General features: G+C 38.0%; 2 protein-coding genes across 2 annotated transcripts in view; both read left to right on the top strand.

Moving 5' to 3' along the window:
* The window catches only part of LOC139714759 (alpha-2B adrenergic receptor-like), a 91,394-nt gene that overhangs the window by 30,264 nt on the left and 38,680 nt on the right, over window positions 1-22,450 (top strand). The window lies entirely within an intron of this gene.
* LOC139714757 (uncharacterized) lies at window positions 50-20,902 on the top strand. The gene is made up of 4 exons (XM_071626422.1): window positions 50-617; window positions 2,394-2,564; window positions 4,002-4,152; window positions 20,749-20,902. The coding sequence occupies exons 1-4, from the start codon at window positions 50-52 to the stop codon at window positions 20,900-20,902; spliced, it is 1,044 nt and encodes a 347-aa protein (XP_071482523.1).

Here is a 22,450-nt window from a genome sequence, read left to right as displayed (position 1 = left end):
GACATCCATAATAGTGTTTAACAGGAAACGATCTGGAGAAGTCAGCAAAATGAAACTAGATGACTTCAGCAAGTGTAAGCAAGGTGATGAGGTGACTGACGACTATGGCCTGTCCAAATGGGAAGCAAAACTCGGTAAAAACCTGTGGCGTCTGGAAATTGTGGGGAAGAAACAACGTGCAGTTCCTGTTCTTCTTACAAATGAGATGAAAAGGAGTATGGACTTGTTGGTTGCTAAGAGAGGAGATGCTGGTGTGTATGAGACCAATCCTTATGTGTTTGCCCTGACAAGTTCTAATGGCCACATCAGAGGGAGTGATGTGGTTAGGAAATTCAGCATATCTTGTGGTGCAAGCAAGCCTTCATACATAACATCTACAAGGTTGCGCAAGCATATTGCCACGGTCTCACAAGTGATGAACTTAAGAGACAATGAGCTTGATGTGCTGGCCAATTTTATGGGACACGATGTGCGCATTCACCGGAACTTTTACCGTCTTCCCGATCATGTCATGCAAGTAGCTAAGGTTTCCAAGATTCTCATGTGCATGGACAAAGGCTCCCTTGGTAAACTTCATGGATCAACTCTTGATGAGGTTCAGCTTGATGAAGGAGAAGGTATGTTATCAACTAAATAATATTCACTTAATATACTCTGGGAAGCTTGACTGAAATGTTATTATTGGGTGAGAGATAATGCGGTTATAATTGATGTTCTTTAATGCGTGGAACTTAATGTGCATAGAACATGTGGTATACAGGGCTTGGGCCCATTATCTCATACACATTCACTACGTACATGTACTTCAAGTTAGACAGATTGTGGGCAGTACTGCTTGTTCTGATATTGTTATCAGAGCACCACTGAGCCCAATAACTATTTTTATGTATAATTGTAATCTGAACAGGATCATTTTTGAAAACAAAGAAAAAATTACTTGTATCCCCCGCAAAAAAAAAAAAAAATGGATGTAGGCCTTTAATGTCTCCCTGATCGCAGTTCAATAATCAATAGAGAGATCATTCACACCTTGGTAGGTACATAAAACAGTGTCAGTTCCCAAGATTAAAAAGCCTACTATTTAATATGGTATGCTTTAAATTTTGAATGAGGCAGTTTTGAAAATTGTTCGATATTCTTAATCAAGGTCTATTCAATTCAATTCAATTCAATTCAATTCAATAGTTTATTCATTTCCATCATCACATAGAAAAGAAAAGAAAAAGTTGACATAATCCAAAGTGATACAATTTTTTTTCATTTCTCTTGCACTCGTCTGATAAAGGATTTTTTCAATACAATATAAAGTATATTATACACGAATGATGTCGTAAAAAAGAAACAATGCACTTTGTCATGGCAACAAAAATAGTAAATAATCACAATGATGGAAAACAGTGTTCCACTAAAAAAAGCCACGCTTGTAAGACGTGGAACACTGGAACAAAACAACAACAGCACCAATTTGTTATACCAATATATTCATTTTAAATTCTTCTATATACTATTGTACATTTTACTCATTAATATAATGATGCTGATACTATAAACAATACTTACTAGGATTTTAGGATGCAAACGTATAAACTATGTAACATATCACATTTGTGGCACAGACACTATGGGGCCAGGTGTGCCAGGAAAATTGAACGGAAAGGAAGATATGCAATCGGCCACAAAAAACATAACGACGACAACAACAACAATAACTCAATACACAGAAATAACAGAATTTGAGGAAATGCCCTCAGACAGATACTGGACAATGAAGAACAAGGAAAGAGGAGCAGGGAAGAATAGAGAAGGAAAAGGAGAGGTCTAAGTGTGTAAATGATTTTAGATTAGAACCAATATAGTTAATTCCAGAAGCTGATGCTTATAACTTAATAAGAACATATAAATCTAGAGATATATTTTTTGATAATTTTATACTACTAAACCACTGAAGAACAATCTAGTATCAGGCCAACAGGCAGTTCATGATAAGGCAAAGTAGTGACAGAATTAAAAAAATATGTCAACCCTTTTACTTAACTACCTGATAATTTATCATTATGAATGTTGCATGACCCAATACGACAATGATGTGAGGTGGTGTTCTTGGCCAAAATTTAAAAGATTTTAGTATCTTGTGGTTTTGGTGTAAATATGTTTACTGATTTTCACCTTCATAATCAAAAGTTTGATGAGCTAATCCTTGAAATTCCCCCCAAAACTGAGTGTCGTTTACCACATAATTATTTTGAGCTTACTTAGATACAATTCTGGTATCTTTTGATTGCAATGATGTCCCCTTTTACTACCATAAGGCTGGGAACCTTTGTGGTTTGTGAAATGCCTCTTTTATAATGATTTCTTGCATCTTATTCTCCAATTTGAATTTGCATTTCCAGAAGTACCACTAGACGATGCCCTTGATCCAGATGTAGATCATGATGCTGATGAAGAGGACATAGTCATGGATGCTGAAGTATCAACAGATGCTAGCCAGCTACAGCATTCTGATGTTGGCCAGTTTGACAAAGAAAATGCAGTTAGAAGAGTAAAGGCAGTGATCAAATCTGGTAAGAAAATAGTCTTGCTATATTGCAGCTTTTTGCTCACACAGTGACGCAGAGCCAAATTGAATGTTATTTCAACGGAACCAAAAATAAAAATTTGACATTGCCATGGTATTTTTTTTTTTGTAAAATAATTGCTAGTTGAGCTTTAATTCCCTTAGTGTTAGGTTGGGGAATTCATCACATTGTTTAAAGTGATAATTCGAGTTTATTCATGATGGCAGTGTGTGTGTGCTCTTGTAAACCATGTCATATAGGGTACAGAGCAAAGTTTAAGACATAATGATGGCCTTTATTTTGTTTTTCTTGTGGAGTCCAAATAAGGAAAATGCAATAAAGACTGCCATTATGTCTTATTCTTGTCAGTACCCCATATGACATGTTTTGCATGAACACACACACTATTACAGCTGGTCACTAGTCGCTGGTCACTGGTCAGTGTCCCTATTATTATGGCAACACCCCTACATGTGGTTTCCTAGCAGGTACAAAAATGTATTTTACCATATGAAGGCCTGATTCACAGTCTCCTCTTAATTGTTGTTCTGGAGATGGGGCTGCTGCTAGAACTCTGTGTGGCATTCACCTGGTCTCTGATCTGAGCCGTTGTTAACTTGCGATTTCTGAGGCTGGTGACTCGGATGAACTATCCTCAGAAGCAGAAGTGACTCGTGGTCTTCCTTTCCTGAGTCTTTCCTCATGTGTGCCAATTTCGTTGTAGCACTTGGTGGTTTTTGGACTCCACTTGGGGACATACATTGTATTTAAAGTTTTTGCAGTTTTCTGAACTGACTGGCCTTCATTTGTTAAAGTAATGATGACCACTCATTTTTCTAAAAGCTCATTATAGTTCTTGCCATAATATGAATTTTAACAGTTGTCAAATAGGGCTGTCAGCTGTGTACTAAACTTATTTCTGCACAACACAACTGATAATTCCAATCCTGCTGATAGAACAACCAAAAAAAAAATCCACTGTATACAGTGTAATTCACCTTAGTAACGCACACCTGTGACATGAAAAACATTTCAGGAGACTACCTCTTGAAGGTCATTGAGAGGGTGCTCATGAAAATAAAGAAAACGTTTTTAATGAGAAGGTGTGTCCAAACTTTTGGCCTGTATAGTATATATGGAACTGGGGCTTGACGGTGCAGGGAGATGGTGACATCTGGGGGGTGGGGGGGGGGGGGGGGGGTATGGTCCTTGTAGCCACCATGTATGGTCCAGGACTGCCGTGTTGATTCTCTAACTATATGGGACTGGGGCCTAAAATACAAGCCTTGTACTCTATGTATAACCTACCTCTGATTGAAAGTAACAGTAGCAAGCCAATGAGTTTTCCATTTCCTGGAACGCCATTCATGCCTATGAAATTACAAGTAACATTTTTTTGCTGGATAAATTCAAATGTAAACGTTTGTCGTTTTTACCATTCAGGTTCCAAAGTGAAAGGTACGAAACGAGAAAGGGGTCAGAAGAGAAAGAGACCATGGACTAAAGAAGAGAAACTGGCTGTAGCAAAGAGACTGAAGACTTGTTTTGAAACAACAAGTTTACCAGGAAAAGCTCAGTGTGAAGAGTGCCTTAAGTGTGAAAAATCACTACGGGGACGGGATTGGCACAACATTAAAGATTTTGTAAGGAATCAGATTAGAAAGGCGGATCCATTAGATTTCTTGGATAGGATCTAACATGGATATTCTTTTTTCAGCTGTATCGAGTCAAGAATACCAGATTGTAACTGTTTTGATGTTTCCAAATCAATAGATACATACTAAATGAAGTTTTTAAGAACAAGCTCTCCATGTAGTAGGTGGACTAGACCTACATTGCATAATCATGTTATTTCATTGTGGCCATGGACAGTGATGGATCATACAGCTTGAATTTGTTTTGCAAATTATGTGATAATGGACGCAGTGGCACAACGCCACAAGGTTGGTGTTGTATTTATCACATTTTATGTCCACTTAACTTCCACAATGAAATGAACTGCAGTAAGTTGCCTGTTTTTCATAAAGATGCAAGATTATTTATCTGTATTTGCAAACCATTACACATTACTGATAGTAAATACAAAACAAAAGAAAACAGTTTGTCACACAAGATTTGGCTAAAAAGAAAAATTGAAGATGAGCACAAATATATGCAACATTTGTTTTTTGCGATTTAAAAGATCAACATTTAACTCATTGGTTACAGATGTAGAAAAGTTAATGTGGGACAAACTTTTTCTTGTCTTGATATTTATCTAAGTATGAAGAAGTTTCAAGTGTAGAATCAATGGTTTGTTTTCTAATGGAAATGGGCTTGCACTTCAATATGGCTGTAAGAAACTGGGCAAAAGACCAGTGCATAATGGTGAAATGCAAGGAAATTAGGGGAAAACAACACATGAAATAGACACTGGAGGTCACTTAACAAGTGAAATACATGTATGAATTTGGGTTACTAGTGAGTCTTGCTGGTGAATAGTTGAATTGAAGCACTAGCAAAATAATAAAGTGTATTTCACTTCAGCCTCCCGATTGCAGTGTATATGCATTAGTTTATGATCAAGTATAAATACATGTAGGGCATGTAAATGACGTAAACTACCAGAAAATGTGTTCGATTGATTGACATGTAGATATACAAATTCACAGAAAATTATGTTGACAAGTTTGGTACATTTCAAATTTCAAGTGAGGTGAAATGATGGAAATATAAATGACAGGCAATGGCACACAAAAATTTTAAGAAGTTAGCATGTTGGTACATATGAGGAAGTGTGGCATCATAATCTGTCAACACCAGATTAGGAGGACCACATTCTTCAACTGTCCTGAACCTCAACTAAAAAATCAATTAGGCAATTGTCCATAACAATAGTGGGCTTGCTCATTCTTAGCAAATCCTGATTTCAGAAAAAAAAAGTATGTAGGCCTATAATATGATTATGTGGTGATATAATGCTTGTAGATCTTAATTACTACAAAAATAAGATTGTTTTCCCTACATGAAGAATTGATCCTGTTTTGTTCTCTAAGAAAGAAGATCATGGATCATTTCCATGTATGAACAAATTTCAAACTTGTTTATTTTATCAGGCATTTTGTTGCATAATTGAATCATCTTTTTTAAAGTAACTTCACCTCAAAAAGTTTCTCATCAAAAGTATGCGCCTGCAATTGTTGGGGCCAAAAGTGAGTCATTTTAATGGAATGTATATACACTTTTGACCTTGAGAACCCAGATGCAATGCAAGCACCTGTCGTTGAATTGAGCCTAAAAACGAAAATAGATTTATTCTATTCATATGTCTTGCACTTGTTGGCAGTTTCACACTTTATTATGTGACTCGCCACAGTATGGTTGTGGTTTTGAAGATTTCGTATTATATTGTATTATATTGTAGTTTCTACAATACAGGATATCATATAGTTTTCCACAAAAGAAGCAAGTCAGTTTGATAAAAATGTATATATGCTTTTGACTTTGAAAACCCAGATACAATGCAAACACTTGTGGTTGAGTTAAGCCTAATTAAAACCACATGTAGATTTATTCCATTAAAATTTCGTAGGCCTACTTGTCTGCAAGCTCACACTTTATATGTGACTCGTCACAGTGGTTATGATTTTGAAGATTTTGTTGTATTATCTTGTAGTTTTCCACAAATGAAGTGAGCCATTTTGATGCAATGTAATTACAATTTTGACCTTGAGAACGCAAATGCAAAACAAGCACGTGTGGTTGAATAAGCCCAAATAAAAAGGTGTGTAGATTTATTCCATTAGAATATTTCACTTCTTGTTGGCAAGTTCACACTTTATTGACTAGCCCAGTAGTTGTAGTTTCATGGATTTTTGTTGAGAACATTGGTAATGACTATTGGTCAATACCTCAATGTAAAGTGTTTTTTAAAGGGACCATTTATTGATTGCAACAGTGAATTCTAATTTTGCAGTACCTTGTATTTGAGGTATATGTTGTAACTTGTTATTTCCACTAAAAATTGGTAAAAAGATGAGAATTGAAGAAAATGACATAATACAATTACTCCCAGACATCTGTGAACATAAAGCTGCACTCTTGGTTTGATCAAATCAGACAGCCGATTCCTCACATATGGTAGATCAATTTGTAGAAAAAAAAATAGTAAACTTGAATTAGAACCAAAAATGTTTAGGAAATTGTTGTGAGAGGTGAACCTAGAAACCTGGGTACCTCAAGGTTCTTGAGGGGACATTTAAAAAACAAAAAAACAAAAATGAGATAAGGGACATCTATTGGTAAGAACCTTTTGAAGGCTCTTAAAAGTTTGAAGGTTTTGTAATTATCTTTACGTAGGCTTAGTTTAGAATATCTAAGATTCTAACCACATGACATATCTATTACCATTTGAGAATTTAATATTTTGTTAAGAGTGTACAGGGTCAAGGAAAAGTTAGATTATGAATTGAGATAGTTTTAATAAATGGTAATGATTGAACTTCATTCAGGTGGAATTAGAATTCTATGAAGGGATTAGTTTGTCTCAGTACAGTGCATGCCGACTTTCAGGTGGCAGTGTAATGGTATATTGGCTTGTGTTACCCACTCGTTGATGCATTTTTTAAATGTTTTAAGATGTTCATTGTTTGTATTTGGCATATTAGCTATAAATCCTTAGACATTTGTAAAGTAGTTAGTAGTTACAGCTTATTTGTCTTATATTGTATAATTACACCCAAACACTTCGAATGTGAATACAATTCCAATGACTGAAATTGGTGTTTAGCAGTTACATGCATAAATGTGCAAGGAGTTTAATGACATTAGAGTGCAAATTAGAATGACTAGGATATCAATACAGATACTGAAAGTCACATGAATTAAAAAAAAACAACAACACTCGAGGTGTTTCAGATGGTTGTCACTGCACTCTTTTTACATTTAAATGAGGAATGTGCAGCGGGAATGTACATGACATGTAGAGTTTTTGTGTGCTGTAAAAGTAGCACACATATGAGCTATAGTCTGTTAATTTTATTGTGTCAGTAAAAACGGGACTACATAGTATGTATGTGAATAATTTGCAATGATTGCTGTCTTTGTGCATGCATCATGTATGTTGAGGCATGACACCTTCGCATTGCTATTGCATTCGGACATTTATGTTCACTCAATCACTGCACTGTCACCAAAAAAAGAACTACAATAAAATCTGTCTGATGCAAATATCATCCATAATTGAAGTATATTAGAACTATAATGAAGGGTAAGGTACATTAGAGCACAGAATTACGGCACCATGCTAGACACGTGTCTGATATCGTGCTTCAATTTGTATAACAGTGATTAAATCTAATTCTTGCCATGTGAAGGTACACTTTTGCTTCTGAGTTTTGCTGGTATTGCTTCAATGAGACATTGTGTCTGTTGTGTAGAGGGAAAATATGCCACTCGTGGTAGAAGTGTTACATGTATGTGCCATTTAATTCCAGAGTACATTGACTGAGTGGCCAGAGGAGAAGGAACAGGTCTTTACACAGTTCAGGTCAAAGCCATGCAACATTAAAGCAGGCATCATACTGCCCCGATTTTGATTCCCGATGGACACACGATTATGGAAAATGTCACATTGGTGTTGCCGTAGTCATTTGTGTTGGCTTTTGAAAACATTGTGTGACCGCTGGTAGTGTTTTTGGGCCTCCTGGAGCACCTTCCTGATCACTAAATTCTAAAAATTCCATAATCTTGTGTCCATCGGGAGTTAACATCATTCAGGACAGTGTGACATTAGGCTGAGATTAGCATAATGTCCCACAAAGCTTGCAAGTGTCATCTGTCAATTTGAAGTGACATAATGTGAATGTTGTTTAAAGTTTAGACCTTTATAAACATCCAACTGACATGGTGGACTGTTTAACAAATGTTTTCTGATCGCGTACTTACTATTTGGCTGGATATTTTGTTTTTTCGTCATTGTAGAGTTGAAATGGTGTGGAATACAATGTCCCTTTAGTGTCCTAGTTTGCCTGGGACAAATTTCATGCATCCAATAATTAAATGTGCGTCAGACTGGACGTATATTAGTTTCTTTGTTCTAACCAGATTCTTGCAAACTCAAAGGTCTTTTGATGTAGATATGATTATTTCAAGTGGAGAGATAGGGGTTGTTGTGATGATGGAACTATAAGTGTCAGGTTGTGCAAGAGGGGAGGGGAATACCCAGTGACTGGGCACTGGGTGACTGAGGATATAATGGAGATGCTTGGGTTGAAGGAATCAATGGAACAGCTGGCAAAGGCAAATGGAGTGTGATGGTATGGACATGTGTTGAGGAAGAAGGAGGAGGATGTCCTGAGGAAGGTGTCACAGTTTAAAGTAAATGAGCTACGAAAGCAAGGGAGATCGACCAAAGAAAATGTGGAAAGAGGGAAAAAGGCAGGTGGAGGAATTAAGAGCTCGGGGGGGGGGGGGGCATTTCATAAAGCATTTTGGTCGGATATTTTTCTGACAAACTGTTACAAGCTATTGGAATCCTTGCATTTGATTGGCTGAGAGCCCAATTTGTCCGACAACTTGTCGGACAAAATGCTTCATGAAATGCCCCCTGGAAGATTGGCTTAAGAAAGGAGGATGCCCCAAATTGGTAGAGGTGCCGAGAAGGTGTGAGAACCATTGCTGTGAGTGCTGTGAGGTAATTCCGGCCACTTCCGTTACGGGACAAACCCGGATAAAAAAAAAAAAAACTGGAACGATAAGAACGATACTTCCACTGCACTGCGATGCAGTTGAGTTGAGTTGAAGGAATGTCAATCTATTTCCAAATCACAGCATTGAGATATCGTAATAAAGTTTCATTGTTGTGATGAGTTTTGGCAGCAAATTGTTAATATGTATATTGGTAACACATATCACATTGCGGTGGAAGTATGAACAAAGCTTAATAAATGACAAAACTTCTTTAGTGGTGGCATGAAGGTTGTCCATTGAATGAATTAAATAAATAAGAAAGGAAATTACTAAGAAAAGAGTGGTGTTACAGAGGAATAATAAGGAACATATACATCTTTTTTTGGGAACATCCATGCTTTTTATGCCCCAGTGTACCTAAGTTTCATTGCACATACCGTACCTATAACCAAAATATGGCCAACTGTTAATTTCTGTTCCAAATGAAACAATAATTTTCTTATTTGGCTATCCAAGGATGAATATCCAATTGAATCCCCATTGGAGATCCCTATTGACTACACATTGACAATTGGGAGTACTGTTGTACATGGAAAGTGAAACAATAGAATTTGTCCCCATTGAAACCAGTTGGCACGTGACCCACTGAAATTGGCAAAAGTGACAGGGACCCTTGAACAACTAGGGCTCCTCCAAATGGAGTTTAGTGCTGTGCAGTAGAGGACGTACAAGCATGTAGAAACAAAAGTATTTAGCCCTGTTGAATTTAAAATCTGTTAAGAATGATTTAAACGAGCTAGATTCAGAGCAATTATCAATTTTGAATGTTTAAATTTGCATTCAACTGCGGACGTTCCACAACTGCGCTTGCGCAACTCCCGATCACACGTCACAAAAAATATACCTCACACTGCGGACGTATCTGCGATAATGGACGGTCCTCGATCTCATACTGGTGGCGAATATCGGCAGGGCCTAAATTATGTTGCCGTGTACTCGCCCCCCACCACCCTTGGGGGGGGGGGGGGGGGGACACATCAAAACATATTCGTCTCATGCAATTGCTAGTAATCCACCAGCACATTTCATAAAAAGGGCGATACAAGTCTAGAATACACCTGTATACATATTAAAAAAAACTATGTTCATTATATCTGGTGTGTTTTGATGTAATTGGTCACATGGTCATGACGGTAGTTCCAATATATGAAGAAGGTGCATGGGTAAAAGCCATGGGTTAAAATGGGATAACATTCCAATTGGATTATTGTATACATCAGTCCCGTTAAAAGTAGCCCCCCCCCCCCCCCCCCCGATGTGATTTAATTCCGTGAAAGTGACGGGACCCGACCCTTGAACAACGGTAATTACGGCTCGTCCAAATGTAAGTTAGTGCTATATGCAGTACCTTGTACCTTGTAGTAGTTATTCCCGAAGACCTCCGCTAGGAAGGGTAACTCAGGGCTAGCGAGAGTGGTAGCACAAGTTTATTTTGCTTTATGAGAGCTTTGGGGTTTATTATTATTATTTTTTTTAGTTTGGTTTTAGTCAATAGTGGACGTACATGTAGCCTATGTAGAATATAATTTGTTTATCCCGTTTGATCTTAAAAACTGATAGAATAATTTAAACGATCTAGATTCAAGTGCAATTATCACTACATGTATTTAATGTTTCTGCTTGGCATTCAGCCGCGGACGTTCTACAACTGCGCTTGCGCAAATCACGATCACACGTACGTCACACAAATTATTACCGTACATGGCGGATGTACTGTGGTATCTGTGATAATGATGTAATATACGGTCCTCGATCTCACCGGTAGACAGCTCTGCCCATTGTAGGATGTCGGCAGGGCCTATATTAAATTACCGTCTATAGGTAATCAACATTCAGTTCATACGTGCGATCAAAAAGACCCCCCCCCCCTTTTTTTTTGGGGGGGGGGGGGCACTGTCACCCGATAACCCACCATTTTACAATTTGTCACCCAATGGCAACAATTTTTTTATTTGTCACAAAAATCCCCAAATTTACCCTTTTCCCTTTTTTACCCTCTTACCCTTATACATCAAAATTATTAGGCCTACCTACGTTTACCTTTGAACAGCCTCTCTCTCTCTCTCTCTCTCTCTCTTTCTTTCTTTTTTAATAGTGGGTCTTTTTAGTGTCTTTTTAGTGGGTCCCTCCATTTTTCGCACTTTAAGCAACGGTATACATGTACTTCACTTTGATCACTTCTGTTTCTTTTTTTTATACAATGTATGATTACTATAGGTCCTCAATTGTACAGTCTATTTATTTCACTATGTTCTTATTATTTACCTTATTCTCTGTTATCAAAAGAAGTGGAACATATGTTTTGTCGAAAAATGAAATAAACTTCGAATTTGAATTTGAATTTAGCCTGACGTGGTATATAGGCGTACAGAAAGACCCACACAATTTTTTTTTTTTTAGTGCCCAAACGACTTTCTATTTTTTGGAGTGTATCACCTAAAGCACCCCCCCCCCTCCTTTCCGTTGAGATGGTCAGCTAAAGGTTTTGTTTTTTTTTTTCATTTCATTTCATTCATTTATTTATGCACGGCACATACTTCAGCCCGAAGGCTGTTCTTCCGCAGGTCCGTGAGGATAAAAAATACAACATAGATATACATTTTATACAGAAATGAACAAAGAAACCAAAAAACAAACAAACAAACAAACAAACAAAACTCATACTTAAAAACAAAAAAATATAGAAAAAAAATAATATGTTGATGAAACTGCGGCACACATTTCGACAGAAACAAACATGATCAATCAAAGATAACCATGTACAATTATACAAGTACATCGCCGTAGTTTAAAATGAAAGAGACGAAAAAAAAATGAGAGTTCAGGAGAGAGAGAGAATGAGGGAGACAGACAGAAAGAGAAACACAGAGAGAGAGGGAGAGAGAGAAGGAGAGATAGGGAGAGAGAAGCCCATACAAAAGGGGAAACTGAAAAAGTTGTCAACAGTTTCGGTCAAGTGCGTTTTTAAAGCTTACAAACGTTGGTTTTTGTTTCAATTCCAATGGTAACTTATTCCAATGCATTCCAATCCCTATGTCATTTTCATGTTTGAGTGCAGACCTCCGCCCCGCCCCCTACCCCCCCCCCCCCCCCCCCCAGTCTCTGACTGAAATTAATGTAGCTGCTTAACCGCTCACTAACGGTATTTCAAGCGAAGTTTTCCCAAAAACTGGTTTGGCACGTATAGGGCCTACCGATATCCAGCATATGTCTATATCGGTATGAGATCAAGGACCGTCGGTTATTGCACCTGTTTGCGGGTACGTCCGCGGTGTGAGGTACATTTTGTGTAACGTGTGATGGTGATTTGCACATGCGCACTTGTAGAACGTCCACAGTTGAATGCATAACATCAAATATTAAAGATATATATTAATATAATAAAATATAAGCGCGTTTGTAAAAAATAATTATTCTAAGCAGTTAATTAATTGTTTTCAAATTCAAAAGCGCTAATTAGATTATATTCTACATACGTCCTCTATTGCATAGCACTAAACTTGGTCCACGGTTGACGCCATAACCATGTATGTGTGTGTGTGTGTGTGTGTGTGTGAGTGAGTGAGTGAGTGTGTGAGTGTGTGTGTGTGTGTGTGGTCTTTGTTGTTTTGTTTTGTTTTATTTCCGGGGGAGGGGGGTTAACGCCGGGAGAAGTGTCGTACTCATAGTAGAAGTTAATGACTTAACCGCAATTCACAAGCGGTGCCGTTTCGTTATTGCCACATCCATTGTGGCATTTCGTTGCTTAAGTGCTTTTGTTTTGGTCTCGTTTTTAGATATTGTCTGCATGGCATTTGACTTTGTTCATAGTAGAAGTCTGACACATTTAGAGTCTCGGGAGTGTCAATAGACAAAAAAAGTTCATAATTCATATCCAAGCATGTGATAGGTATGATAGATAAACCTTAAGAAAAGGAATCGCAATACTTTGCTCAAATATAATTTCTAAGCATTTTGGATAATTCAGCAATATTGGTACATCATACTGTTCTTTACTTACTGTGTTATGAACCTTGATATTCAAATTTCCATGTTGGTCTGCTCTTGTATGCAGGGGCGGATCCAGGAATTCTGTAAAGGGGGGGGGGGCGTAATTAATATTTCTGGTGCCACTTCCGGGATTCATTTCACTTTTTCCTCTTTATTTCTTTTGTTTTTCACGAAAAGTACGGGGGCGTGCGCCGGTTGCGCCCCCCCCCCCCCCCTCGGATCCGCCGCTGGTATGCGATAATCGTGACACATATCAATTTCATTTGAAAGTAAGAGTAATTCAACCTATACGACTTTATTGGTATTACACCCAAATGTCCACAGTATCTATGTTTAGGTATGATATGATAGCATGGTGCCAATATTAACAGTATGGATTGTAAAGATGCATGCGAGCCTGTATGACAAAATTAACAAGAAGTCGACCTTCAAATACAAATTAAGACATAATTTATTGAATAATTACATTGCGTAAGTCCATAGAAATGTCCTTCTTTCTTGTTTATGTGCCTTTTCCTGCTGTGTTGGTTGTTGTTATTCAAATCAGTGAAGCCTCTCTGTTTGCGCTCTTAAATTCCTTCACACCAGTACCCCTTTTGGTACCCTAAAGGGCTTTTTACACTTGTGTTTCTTAACCCCGGACTTTCTCTGACCCAGGACTATCGTTAGTCCCGTACCAATTTTTTCAGCTTTTTACACTCGCCAATTAGTCCCGTACTATCTCTTGTCCGGGGCTAAGGAGAAAACTGACCTTTTTACACTCGTATTTCTTAGCCCCGGACTTTCCAAACCACATGAATATTCATAATTACGCTGTGTACTGTACACGTACACCCACGCACCGGCAGCACTTGATGACCTCGTTTCTGATTGGTCAGTGAGGGTCGGACTTCGTCTCCGTCGCTTAGCCCAGGATTATTTTTTCGTTCTGTTTACACTCACTTCGTTGGCACCGCAATTGCGGTGCTAACCCCTGCTATTTTGCAGGGCCAGATAGTACCGTACTATCGGTGGGGCTAGCCCACTTTGGCAAAAACGAGTGTAAACAGAAAGTGGGCTAAGGATAGTCCCGTACCAACGGTGGGGCTAAGGCCCCCCCCCCCCCTTAGCCCCACCGTTGGTCCGGGGCTAAGCAAAATTTTACAAGTGTAAAAAGCCCTTAAAGACTTCGGAACGCGTGAACAGCTGGCTTGTTGTATTCCCCTCAGTGCTATACTGGCTGGTAATTCTAATTAATTCCAAATTTTCTTTGAATGTTAGTACTTGTATGTTCACTCTTTAGGTTTCCCGTATCTCCTCGAGGACTCGCATGTCGAGTTGTTCTCTTTTCACCATTGTTCAAATCATACTACTACACTATTGTCAACATTGTTAAATCAACTGTTCTTACATCTGCAGAATGTGGTTGTCTGTATATCACTGTAAATGTATTGAGAAGATTCTGTTAGTGCACCAGGTATTTTTGCCTTTCATTTCATTTCATTTCAATTCATTTTTATTTCATTTCCGGCCAAAACATATAATATGACAATTTCATATAAACAAATTAAGTACAATGTAACTGTTACATTTCCAAATGAAATTTAGATACACGTCATTTGTTTACATGACTCAATAAACATACTAGTTGAAAAAATACATGGGCAAATGTGACTGAATCATAAGAAAGAAAAGGTCGGAAATGGAGGGGACTGCTAAAAAGCCAAGCTTGTAGAATGCAGTCCCCTCGTGAGTCGTGAAAATTATAGTAATAATGCAACTTTCATTTTTGTTTCTCTTTATTTTGGTCCTACGTTGCATCCGTGCTCCTCATCTTTACACTCTGTTCAGAATTTGGGACCTACGCTTAACAAGCTCGCTTTTAAGTAGGTTCCGTCATATTTCTTTAGCGTTAGCGTTAGCGTTAAATATGCTATTTCATGCTATTTTCATAGTTTCATGCTATTTTGTTACCTTTTATTCTGTATTCATATCATGTGTCTTTTGTTATACGCATTATGGCATGTCAAACATATGAATATGGATATCAAACTTCAATTTCAGCTTTCCTTACCTGTAAAATAATAGAAAGAAAGTACACGTGCACTCTGAAGAAGAGCTTACTGAGAATAGAGGATCTGAAGTCTAGCGTCTATTCAAGTGCACGAGCAGTGAATGGACAAGAAAAACAAACAGGAAGTAAAACTTTATATCACAACCACAATGAAGACATCATCACATGAAAATGAAATTGTCCATACTCTATTATAGTGCATTACATTCAGGACTAATACCAACTTTCCATGCAATAGCAACATCCTATGAAAAGTTAATAGAGTTGAAAGTGAAAAGTGTTTAAAGGGTTTTGAAGAAATAGAAAGGGTCCTTATCAAACTTACTATATCACGATATTCTGCGAAAAAAAAGTGCAAAGACTTACAGAATACTACCCCCGCAACGGCTCATTCGTTTTATTTTTCCAAACTTAGAAATAATGTAGAGCACGAATTTTCTTTCAGAATATACAAACATTTATTTGACTAAGTTGACCAATTTCATCTTTTTTGAGTTCTCACATAAAATCGGGGTGTACGAATTTTTGTTGGTTTTTTGATGCAAGGACGCAATACATTGTAATGATGATGATAATAACAACATCAAGAAATGAAATACAACAACAATAGTATAGCTACTGATATTTCTTACGACAAGAGATGATGATTATGATAATGATATTGATATAATGTCTAATGGTATGATAATGCTATAACATTAATTCTGTTAAATAGTGATTATTACCATCAAACTAATGATTTGAGTGATAACATTAACAATCATATATAGCATATATATAAACTTTTTTTTACATTGTTGTAAGGAGTCTATAGACGTGTTCCCCCCCCCCCCCCCCCCATCGAAATCAAAGCGGGTTGTTCAAAGTGAATGACGGATATTTCCTTCAGCAAAGCAGCTTGGGTATATTCCAAAGCTGGACGCATGCAGAGCAAATGTTTTTGACGAGACATCGCGGTGAACGCAAGAGTCAATAGATGTAAATCCCCCCCCCCCCCACACACACACATACTGCACGCTACCTGGATCAAAACCAATATCAGCTTAACCTTCCAGCGAAACGTGGTGGCTGTCACTGGTCTTGCTCGGTGTATGAGGAATATAGTAATTATTATACGCCACGATGGGATGTGAGTGGTGCAAAGTTGATTAGCTTGTAATGGGTAACGGGATGAGAGTGTCAAACAAAATGGCTATAGCTAGCACATGATATCTAGCTTTAAAATTGTTGTTTTCTCTCCTACCGTGTGTTCCCTCTATCGCTTTCCCGCTGTCTTTTTTTTGTGTCTTTGTTTTCAGTGATCTTTTTGTCAATTCCATTTCCTTAGAAAATATAACAGTTTCAAAAAAAAATACATATCATACAAAAAAACATAAGACAATACATGACTATAGAGCTGTTTGATTTGTATGTACACACACACATGCGCGCGCACACACGCACACACACACACACATGTATATATATATATATATATAGGCCTGTTTATGTGTATAAGTACAATATGTAAACACACATTCATACATACATACATACATACATACATAAATGAATTTAAAAACAGGTGTTTGGTTATAAGTGTTGGGTTTTTATGTTTGTGAATATCTTTATCCAGGTGCGAAATCTTGTTCCATTGCATGAGTTACTACTACTAGTAATCCCATACATTATTTGTTTCATACAACGCCTTCAACGATAACACTAACAGACGTACTAGTTCAAGAAAGAGTCTTGAATTTGAATTCAGTGCAGAAATGGCAACCATAAGGTTAGGAGTCCAGGCCTACTACTGAGTGGTAGTATTTTCATGGAATGCAAATCAGTAGCACATTCACATTACGTAGGTCTACACATGTACGCAGCCGAGTGCAAGTAGCATTGAATGAAGTTGTTTACTCCAGTAAAATGAGTGACAGGATGCGCGCTTATACTAAGAGTGTTGAGTGCACACGCCAAAGGTAATTGTTTATTGTGACATCAGACTCAGTAGACCTAGATCTAGTCATGCAATGGAACAGAAACTGTTTATAACATGTACTATTTTAATATGGGAGTCAATGGAAATTGGTGATGTCAGCCATGGCCCATGCGATAGAAGTTTTTAAAGTTCAGAGCTTGACGCCACTGCACTGGCATTGCAACATTGGCGCCCTAAACCCTGGGGCGCTCATCAAACAGGGGGCTTTGTGTTCGGGCTGGTTGCTGTTCTATTTTAGCGCCCGTACTATTGGTGGCCTATAAACACAACGTTAAAAATAAAACCCATCTAACAGCATATGCCCTACATTTTATCACAGCATAGGGCATGATAAGGCCTAGAACTGTGCCTTTCTACGTAGAAATTGATAAATTAAACCTTACAAGAGTGTAGGAAGGGGTGAACCGACACTAGACGACAGTTAGGCCTACGGCTATGCTACAGTGTCAGTAGCCTGTTTTGCCCTAACTGCGACCAGCCCCAACACGCACAGTGTGTAACTGTGTATACGGAGCGTCCCGGGGTTAGTTTTGCCCATACATTGTAGGTACCTAACTTGACTCCATAGCTTTACCTTTCAGTCAAGACACCAACATCGTAAATCATTAGGTAGAATGAGCGCTTTATAAGAGTCCCTGTATTATTACTTGCAGTTTCACCGAGATAGAGCCCCCCCCCCCAACAATACTAGTATAACGTTTATAGCCTACATGTAACTTGTTACAATGTTTAGATAGACACATAAAGCCATGAACAGCTAGCTAACGTTAGCACTGGCGCTTCAGGGATGGACAGCGCTGTATACAGCGGCAAGGCTCAAACTCGCCAAAAATGTAGTGCACATCTTAACATCTTTTATCTTTGGTTACTGAGTCCCAGAGTTATCAACCACATTCTTAAGCATTCATACAATAATATGCTCACCTTTAAGCAACTTGGTCAAGCTTCCGTCAGATCATGCCCTCGAAAAACTCCGGCCTGCATGACTTCTGCCTTCAGGACCAACTGTTCAAGTCGATAATGTTTGCAAATGGCCGGTCGATGTACTAAGTTGTTGTACTAAGTACTAAGTACTGTACTATAGTACGGTACATTTGAATGTGTGTGTGTATGACTACGCTATCTAGCATCGCGCATGAAGCAAAGTGACGGCCAGCGCCAATTCCGGTTTTAGGCGGTTCAAGATGACGTCATTTACAAGTCATCTGATTGGCTGAAAGTTTAAGTCTTTGTTAGATTTAGATTGCGAACAGCTTCGACACTCAACTTTTAATCGAAGCCACCTAAAATAAGTCTTAAAGACTTAAAATATTTTAAGTCGTAAGAAAGATTTAAAATTTAAGTCCTAGAAATTAAGAGAGTAAGTGTTGGGTTTTTATGTTTGTGAAAGTAATGAGGAGCAATTAAAACTACCTGAAACTTAGGAAAAGTATTGTTTGTTGTAGTTGATAGATCTTTCGAATCAGTATTCTTCGAATACCATACGGTGTGAACGCGACCTTTGCAAACGGATATAATGGCGCCATAAGGACACGAAGGGGAACACGGCAAAGTAAGCTCAGATTCATGTTACAAAAAAAGTTAAAGAACATTATACTTATAATATGCTGGTATGTATATGTATATAACAATCATAATCTGAGAAAAGCTGGCTATTTACCTAGAAGCAACACACGGCAGAAATACGTCACCCGCATATATCATACAAAGTACTTTCACATTACAGCATTATCACTTTTGGCATCTCTGTTACGTCTGTGAATATGCATAATCTTATTCACAGGCAATGCAAGAGACTATGTGGTGTCGGTTTTCGTGAGGGTGTAGCGACGTCAAACATAGAGAAAAACAACGAAGGCAAAATGTAACCTCCGCCGTATTTAATGCTTCTCTTGTAATCATTGAGAGGATCGAGGAGCGAGTCACGATAAAAAAAAAACATCGCCATAGTGCAAATAGTATGCATATTCATGAGATCGATTCCACTCTCTTTTTTTTTTCCTCATTAGGCAATTAACGTGCAGCAAGCAAACATGATGACGTCATCAGTCGAATCGCGCTAAACCATCTCAGCATGCACCTTTTGTAGGAAAATGCGCGTAAAGTTGTCGTGTTGTTCTGACAGTATTTCACACAAGATTAGCAGCATGTCACTGCACTCCAAAACAACTCTGAGGGACAACAGATCTTGTGCGACCAACGATAGTAAATGTTTTGCGAAATGTAGGAAAACGACATTCTACCCACTGTGGATCGAACAACAAACAAACGTTGAAGCAAACAAACAAACAAACAGAAAATAAAGAAACATCTTTCCTTCACAGATCGAGTCCAAGATCTGTCTGAATTAAGAGTAAAGCCTGTTTAGAAAGTTTTCATAGATTTTCGTAGAATATATTTGTATTCATTTCACAATCGCCTGTCGTTTGTATTTGTTTTTGTTGTTGTTTTTTGCGTTTGCTCTGATGTTCTTTGCTTCATTGTTTTTGCTTGCGTGTGTGTTAGGGGCGGTATCCCCCTAAACTGTCAAAAGGTTTATAAGTTATTTGAACAAACAAAATATTCAATGAACGTGCTTTTGTTTCCTAAAAGTCCAGAGGACATCGTTCAATGTCCAGATGATGTGTTTCATCCGGAAAATATCGCAATACTGAGCAAAACTTAAATGATTTGTCGTCATACAGTACTGCAGTAAGCTAATCTTATTCTCAGGGTTTTTTTTAACTCGCCATAATTATTGCTCGGGCTGTATCTCTCTGCCTTGCTCTAAGTATAATGAACCGCGCACGCAGAATGTTTAAGACCGCAAGCTGTTATTATAGCTGACGGACGCAAGAACTGCAATATATTCTCGAACTGCCCTGTTGGCGATTTTCATTTGCCATCAGCCTCTCCTAGCTTGGCAGGTAATCATGCACTTCTTTTTTATTCTTTTAAATGTACACGTTATAAAGACACACACGGGGAAACGAGGAATAGTCAGATAGTTCATATTGGATAATACATGTACAGAGAGAACTTTGAGAAGCCGCGTAGCATTCAAGAAAAGTGGAAATTGGAACACTGTGATAATCAACTACATCTGCTAGGATTTGGTATCATGTACGCATGTGCAGAAGGGATACTTCAACCTTATTCACGTTTGGCTTTGTTCTTTGTTTTGCTTTGATTTTGTTTTTTACCGTTTTCAATGTCATGTTCAAGTTCTTTCGTTTGTTTATAGGATTTCACGACGCTGTAGCTTAAAATGCGAGGCACTTAAAACATGTACCTTCTACATGTATCACAGCTATGATTGTATTCGATATGGAATCCGATATTTGCAGTCGAATGTTGCTGGTTTATTTATCTCTCTGGCTCTCTTTGGGTGCTCTCTCTCTCTCTCTCTCTCTCTCTCTGGGATTTTGATGTCCAACTTGACAATGCCTTCTATCTTGTAGTCGTCCGGATATCATCGTCGTAGAAAATGCTCGAAAGATATGCACGATCGTCGATGTTGCTGTACTGAGAGACAGCAGGGTAGCCGAGAAGGAGAAGGAAAAGATAGAAAGTTACCAGGACCTGCCAAGAGAAGTAAAATACCCCGCCCTGTAGAATATGAGAACGAAGTGGTCCATGTAGTCGACGGAGCAATCTGAACAACGGCAAAACAGCTACGACGTCATTTGGATCATCTGGGTGTGTCAAACCAACTGCAACCCCACCCCTCCCCCTCCCCTCCCCCTCCCCACCCCCTCCCCTCCCTCTCCCCTCACCCTCCCCTCCCCTCCCCCTCCCCCTCCACCTCCCCTCCCCTACCCTCTCCCCAAAAAAGAGATGGCGCGAGAATCCTCAGAAAACTATTAAATGTCTAAGGTTCCACGATGGAACTTGACGTGATTTTGACTTTCATGAGATATCTTGTGATGATAGAGATGATAATCAATATAATGATAATAAACACCACCACCACCACCATCATCATGATGACCATCATTATCTTCGTCTTCATCATCATCTTCATCATCATCACCATCACACACCACCATTATCACCATCAACATCATCATAATCTTTATTAGCAATTGTAGCGTTATGATACAGATGTCATTATCCTTGAAACCTTCAGTTTGGTTATCAGCAGCTCACTTCCACCGCGATTTATTAATAGACGCAGGTGATTGTTCATAGTTTTTTATACCCTCCTAGGGCTCAATTCAAACACCAGAGGCAGGTGTTATGAACCCGTGGCAGATCAAGGACCCTTTCTCGGTGGTCCTTGAGATATGTATTTTGTTTGTTTGTTTATTTCGTTGCGTGCTTGCCAGCTTGATTCTTTCTCTTTCATTTTGTTCCTTTGTCTTGTTTGTTTGCGGGTTTTTTTTTAATTTTTTATTTTGCGTTCTTTCCTTTTTACATCTTTACTTTATTAATTTATGCAGCTATTCATCATGACTGTATTAATGAAGTCATTAGTCTATTCATATTATTCACACAATACGCTGTCTTTGTTCATATATCTATTTAGCTATCTAATAAATCTTTATTCAGCTTTTGATGGGTTTCTTTGTTTATTTATCTATTAATAATAATAATGATAATAATAATAGTGGCTACTTGTATAGCGCACAGGTCCACTTTTCAGTGCTCATGGCGCTTCAAAAATGAAAAGATTTTCAATATCAACTATTGATTTATTTGCTTTGCCTTTTCAAATGATTTCTCGAGAGACATGACAGCAATTTAACTCAAAGAATATCTGTTTTACAGTCTAGAATTCATTGGGTCAAAACAATGAAATTGTCCCTGATATCGTTGATATGCGTGACAACCGTCTCATTTCCTTTGAAACCATGTTTGAAGCCGCCGCTCAAAAATATTTGAAGCATGTGCCAGACAGGATGAAAATTGATGAAAGATGAAAATTACTCGACTGGGCATACCCGGGCACTAATCTAATATATCTAGCAATAAAGAATTATACTTGAAGATTATTCCATATTAGTTTCATTTGTGGAAATTAAGCGGAAAACTGATAAAAAACATACAGCTCTGATTTACACTTTTGCGAAAAATTTCTGGACGGAATTGACTTTTGTTTTACATGCTTTATCATTAAGTGAAATTACATTTCATTTAAATTAATAAGTAAGCGAAATATGG

The sequence above is a fragment of the Diadema antillarum genome, unplaced genomic scaffold (genome assembly GCF_040938485.1).
Source record: "Diadema antillarum isolate AM-2024a unplaced genomic scaffold, OU_Dant_1.0 seq00002410_RagTag, whole genome shotgun sequence".
NCBI lineage: Eukaryota > Metazoa > Echinodermata > Echinoidea > Diadematoida > Diadematidae > Diadema > Diadema antillarum.
Note: the sequence above shows the minus strand (reverse complement) of the source record. Positions and strands in the feature narration are given on the sequence as shown.

Coding starts and splice junctions, on each gene's coding strand:
- LOC139714757 (XM_071626422.1), top strand. CDS start 50: ATGAAACTAGATGACTTCAGCAAGTGTAAGCAAGGTGATGAGGTGACT. Junction 618..2,393: donor TCAGCTTGATGAAGGAGAAG/GTATGTTATCAA, acceptor TTGCATTTCCAG/AAGTACCACTAGACGATGCC. Junction 4,153..20,748: donor CAGTGTGAAGAGTGCCTTAA/GTGTGAAAAATC, acceptor TCTATCTTGTAG/TCGTCCGGATATCATCGTCG.